This window comes from Primulina huaijiensis, chromosome 14 (genome assembly GCF_012295235.1).
Source record: "Primulina huaijiensis isolate GDHJ02 chromosome 14, ASM1229523v2, whole genome shotgun sequence".
Lineage (NCBI taxonomy): Eukaryota > Viridiplantae > Streptophyta > Magnoliopsida > Lamiales > Gesneriaceae > Primulina > Primulina huaijiensis.
In genome coordinates this window covers 16,997,050-17,002,830 of record NC_133319.1, presented here as the reverse complement: position 1 = coordinate 17,002,830, position 5,781 = coordinate 16,997,050, and the positions used below count along the sequence as shown (strand labels likewise).

The 5,781-nt window shown below is 35.6% G+C and overlaps 1 protein-coding gene across 2 annotated transcripts; it reads right to left on the bottom strand.

The window, feature by feature from the left end:
• Window positions 1-741: 741 nt before the first annotated feature.
• Window positions 742-2,947, bottom strand: LOC140956738 (gibberellin receptor GID1B-like). Of its 2 annotated transcripts, none has more exons than XM_073413605.1 (2): window positions 2,707-2,947; window positions 742-2,109 (listed from the first exon to the last, which is right to left on the bottom strand). In XM_073413605.1, the coding sequence occupies exons 1-2, from the start codon at window positions 2,743-2,745 to the stop codon at window positions 1,120-1,122; spliced, it is 1,029 nt and encodes a 342-aa protein (XP_073269706.1). In that variant the 5' UTR covers window positions 2,746-2,947; the 3' UTR covers window positions 742-1,119. The 2 variants fall into 2 exon arrangements, with proteins under 2 accessions (XP_073269706.1, XP_073269707.1); XM_073413606.1 differs by lacking the exon at window positions 2,707-2,947 and adding an exon at window positions 2,512-2,622 and having other exon boundaries at window positions 742-2,107.
• Between the last annotated feature and the right edge of the window lie 2,834 nt (window positions 2,948-5,781).

Genomic DNA, 5,781 nt, shown 5'->3' with positions numbered 1-5,781 from the left:
ATAGAAACATAAAAATCTCAAAATTACAATCTTTATTTGTTTTTGCAACTATACAATATTAAAAATGTTAAATATTTGTCAAAATTATCAGACACGTTTAATCATAATTAAAATTAAAAAATAAACATCTAAATTATAAACCTAATTTATTATCTCAAAATAAAAAAAATTAAAAAATAAATAGATGTGATTAATTGTGCTTAAGTACGCTTAATTAAACGATTTAATTACGCTTAGTTTGACCACTTTTTTCGCTTTCTCCGAAGCGGGACGTTTTTGCCGAACTTCAAACTTAAACGCACTTAAACAGGACTTAAGCAGACTTTTTAGAACACTGGCATAAACATACTAAACTTTCTGCGTCAGAAGATTTTAATCAAGCTTCATAGCTAAAATAACAAAGGGATTGGTCCAGTGCTTTCGGGTTTTTGCTATCCTCCTCGTGCCGAATTCCACAAGCTTGACTTAAAGCCATCATATCGCGTGGACCCTGCCTGATACCTACAAGTATCAGGGATTGTTTTAGCCAAACCAGGTGATGGATACACGGCATATTTTTTTTAAAATAGCCATATTTTCTTTGGCACCAAGGTCAAATAAAAGGTACTACAAATCTCAAAAGTGCGTTAGACATGAACCTGGATACAGCCAGATAGATGTTCTTCCCTCTTCTTAAAAGTGGGTTCATAGAATCAGATGTTCCAGAGATAAAGACATAACGAAGCCCCATTGCATTGTACGTATAAACAACAAAATTATATATATTTTTTCAAATCATAAGTATCGAATACAGATGATAACCACATGGATTTCCTCAACCCACTTGCACAGAGCGCCTAACACAGATCGGACAGCTGAGACCTATCAGCCATCTTGTAGAACCCAATAGCCCTAAACCCGAACCTTCGTCTACAGGAGTGGATATAGTCTAATCTTGAAGCTGAAGTGAATACATCACCAAAAACGGATACCCCACGAGGTGCAAAATAGTGTATCATGCCTATGTTGTATTCTGATCATACAACTAAATACCACTGCTAAAGAAAGGGGGCATAGACCCTGCGCATGCATATGGCTTTGACTGCCAGTAAATGGAGTCCATAACTAAAATATTAACAGTTAAGAGTGGATGAAGCTCCTCATTTCATCCATTAGGCAATGGAAATGGTCATTGTTAGGCAAGAAATAGAACCCGATCGTTGCTTTTTCGAGATAAAGAAGCTTGACTTCTTTCCCTGATTTCTTGAGCCCTTCAACATAGCGCAATTGCCAATCTTGGAGAAGATCCAATCCCGCCACAACCACCAAACTTTTAGGGAAGTTCAGTCCCTCAAGGGTTCTACTCCTCGGTCCGAAAACATTACATGCAGGATGGTCCCTATCCTCTCCCTCTGGTAAATAAGCTCTCCAATACCAATCCCTATCCTGAATCGTCACAAAATATTTACCATCTAATTGTTTTTCAGATTCCGTCCTCTCCTGGCCACCGAACATCGGGTGAAGAAGAATATTTCCCAATACATCAACACCTTCTTCCGCTGCTCTTACAGCAACATGATGTGCAATATTACCACCAGAACTATCCCCGGCCAAATATACATGAACCTTAGAATCATGCCCACTTTGAAGCCATGATCTTGAGCGAACCCAAGTAAGAGCTGTCCAACCATCATCGTAAGCACAAGGGTATCGGTTCTCTGGCGATCTGCGATAATTCACAGACACAACAGCGGCCTTGCAAGTACTGACAAGGCGGCGACAGAGAGTATCATAGATAGCAGTATTGGCTGAAGAATGAACAAAGCTTCCACCATGGAAGAACAAAACTACAGGTACAATCTCAGTAGTATTTAAGGGCTTTTCAAGTTCCAAAATCCCCCATTGATTCTCGTTATCTAGGGCAGCTAAATAAACCCTGTTAAGAAGGCTTGTGGCCCGATCTACTACATCGAAAGAGTAAACCCTATCAACCGGGTTCGTGTTTGCAGGCACTTTCCGGTCAAGAAACTCGTTCAATTCACGGTTAAACGTGCCATCAGGCCGCCGGAGCATGGTATAAGCAAGCTTGAAGTTGGATATAAGTATCCATGTATTAAGAGGAACCACCCTCTGCATAAAACAGGAACCATCGGTTCGTCAGTCCATGAATTGCGACACAAAAATGTAGGTCAAGAAAACCACAAGGAAGAAAAACTAATTGATTAGACTTGAAAGAAAATTTCTCAAATCAGATCAGTATTAATAGCCCAGTAAAGAAAAATCTGAAAACGGAAAAAATAAATACACATACTTAAAAAAGAAATAAACCAAGAAAATAAAAAACAACCAGGAAAAAACTTAACAGGAGCATGATATCAGTTCGTGGAGATTGCCAAATGAGAAGCACGAAGCAAAGTAATAACAAAGTGCATGTAATACAATTGAAAAAGCAAATAAAACCATGAAGAGATAAGCAGAGACCAAACCCCGTAAAATAAAAGTAAAGATTCAATCTTTTTGCGCATATCAGACCTTTTTCTCTCAAAACCAACTCTTTCTTGTGCAAGCCCACACTCCAAGATTAACCCCAAAAATACACACACAAAAAAAAAAAAAAAAAAAACGAACGGAAAAAAAAAACCTCGTCATAAAATGATCGTAACCCCAGATCACAAATCGTGAACCAAGAACCATAAGCAAAACGAGAAAGAGATATGAATAATATACCTTTGATTCATTGGCATTTACTTCATTACTGCCTGCCATTAGGGGTTATTTCTAGAAATTAAACCTCACCCAACGATCTCCTGCTCCACAAATGAATCGTTTCACCTCCAAGAAAGCACCCTGTTCAAGTTTCTGAAATCAGACACCCTTGTCTTCCACTTCTATTGAATTTATTTCCCCAAAAAACAAAGAAAAAGGGATGTATTCCTTAACCAAGCAAACACAGAGCAAAGAAGCCTCAGTTTTGGGGGAAATGAGGAAAAAGGGAGCGTTGTACGTGTTTATTCAATAAAAGGGAGTGGAGAGGAATTTACTTTTTTATCCTTTACTTAAAATCTAATTTTTTTAATTAGTAGTGGGTCGAGACTTGATTTTTTGGGTTGAGTCTCGATCCAATTTTTTATTATAACACAAAACAAATTTTTTTTTTACAGACTTATCTCTCCCTTCTTCGCGACCCACTCTTTCTCACCTCAACCCAAGATTTTGTTTTCCTCATCTGCTGCTGCTGCACACTCAAACCATCTTCCATCTTGTATCATTGTTCTAGTTTTTTCCTAAGAATTAACGATGAGTCTAGAAAATATTCATCTGCAAGAAATCCAACGAGAAAATCACGTATTGATAAGAAATTTATTTTGAAATTTGAATTTGTTACCGAAGCTAGATTTGGGTCGAGCCGTGGGTGGAGGCTCGAGCCCTGGGTCGAGCTTTTCGTGAAGAGCTCGACCGTGAGCAGCGTCCGTGAGCAGCAACTTAGCTGCTGCTCTCGGGGAAGCTCTTCCCCCAATTGGGTCGTGCTTGGGTCGTGGTCGTGCCCTTCGGGAAGAGCACGAAACAAGAAGAGCACGACCCTATTGGGTCGCGCTTGGGTCGTGCTGAGCACGGCACGACCCAATTGGGTCGCGCTTGGTTCGAGCACGACCCAATTCTTCTCCGAGGAACGAATACTGTTTAAATTTTGATCACTAATATGTTTGTTTTGTTTTTGTCTGCAGATTTACTTTCCAACTAAACTCGGAAGGAATCAATTCTTTGAATGCAAGTTAACATTAGGATCAAGATACGTTGAGATATGTAAGAAGATTATATCATTTTTAAATGAGAAAGAGATAGAGTATTTGGTGCAGCATACTCAATTTGGTAATTTAATTACATGTGCGAAGGATTATAATAATTCGAATCAATTGTTATGGTTTTTGATCAGCAGGCAAACTTATGATAGTGAAAGTAGTGAATTTTGGATGATATATCATAAACGACCTTTGCGATTTTCATTGTTAGAATATTGTTTGTTAACGGGTCTAAATTGTTCAAACGTTTATCCTATGATACCTGACGAAGATGAATTTAGGTTGAGACATTTTGGAAGAAGTGACGGTGTAAGTTTGGGGGATTTAATAGATAGAATGGATGAATATGAGAAGATGCCTATCAAACGTTTATCCCATGTTCAGGGAAAATGCCTATCAATTGAACGATCAGAAGATTGAAGAATTTAGGCATTATTGTTGTTGTTGTATTTGGGATAAATTATGGTCGTTGGATTAAAACATTTATATGATAGTTGGATTAAAACATTTATATGATACTTTATATTGATTTTTAGTTAATTTATGTGATATATTTTTACTACATTCGATGTAATAACGATCTCATACAAAAAATATATTTAGAGAATGATTGATCAATTGATCAATTATATAACACCATAAAAAATGAAAGCAAGTTGTGATTTGAATTGTATTAGGATTATTGTTTCTAGTCACACAAATTGTAGCTCTTTGGCTCGACCCACTCTACCCAATTTGGGTTGAGTGGGTCGCGCCACTCAACCCAAAATTGGGTTGAGTGGGTTGCGCCACACATACCACTCAACCCAATTTTGGGTTGAGTGGGTCGCGTCACACATTATATGTGTGGCGCAACCCAATATTTGTGTGGCGCGACCCACTCAACCCAAAATTGGGTTGAGTGGGTCTCGCCACACAATATACTCAATTTTTTGGTAGAGTAGTTTAATTTGAGTCGAGTCTTACATGTTATGAGTTTTTTAGGTTCTATTATTATTAAATTTGTTAAATATTTTATTGGAATTAAAAATTTTGTTAAGAATTTTAGTCGTGCATAAATTCAACCCGATAAGAGATACATTCGTCTAATATTGTTATGATTTTTTTAACCAACACACTTAAATTATAATACATAACTCATATTAAAATGTTTACACAATTAATTTTTTTTATATATTTACGTTCTAATCATGTATAGAATGACTTATGTATTATGAAATGATCGAAATTCAAAATCTCTCTACCACTCGACCCAAACTCGTCCCAAACTCGACCCAAACCCTAAACCCTAAACAAAACCCTAAATCAAACCCCAAACACCACCACTCGACCCACTCGACCCAGCAATTTACCAGATGGGTCGAGAAGCATATTATTATAAAATTTATTAAAAATTTTAGTATATATAAACATTAATTTCATATGTTTTGATATACATTCATTACATTAAAGTGAATATGTAATGAAATTTGTTATGAATTTTTTTAGTTCTATTATTATAAAATTTGTTAAAAATTTTAGTAGAATTATAAAATTTGTTAATGTTTATACACAATAAACATTAATGTCATATGCTTCGGTATACATTCATTAAAGTGAATATGTAATGAAATTTGTTATGAATTTTTTTAGTTCTATTATTATAAAATTTGTTATGAATTTCNGTTTCAGTGGAATTATAAAATTTGTTAAGATTTTTAGTCGAGTATAAATTCAACCCACATTGTTATAATAAGAGATACATTCTTCTATTTGTTATGAATTTTTTAACTAACATACTTAAATAAAAACATATAACTAATGTTTACACAAATAATTTTTTTTTTATATATTTACATTCTAATCATATATAAAGTGAATTATATATTATAAAATGATCAAAACTCAAAAATATCAAAAATTTCCTACTCACTCGACCCATCTCGACCCAAACTCGACCCAAACCCTAAACCATAAACCAAACCTCTAACATTATCACTCGACCCACTCTTTTTTATTTTTT

Coding starts and splice junctions, on each gene's coding strand:
- LOC140956738 (XM_073413605.1), bottom strand. CDS start 2,745: ATGGCAGGCAGTAATGAAGTAAATGCCAATGAATCAAAG. Junction 2,110..2,706: donor TAAATGCCAATGAATCAAAG/GTATATTATTCA, acceptor TGTTTTATGCAG/AGGGTGGTTCCTCTTAATAC.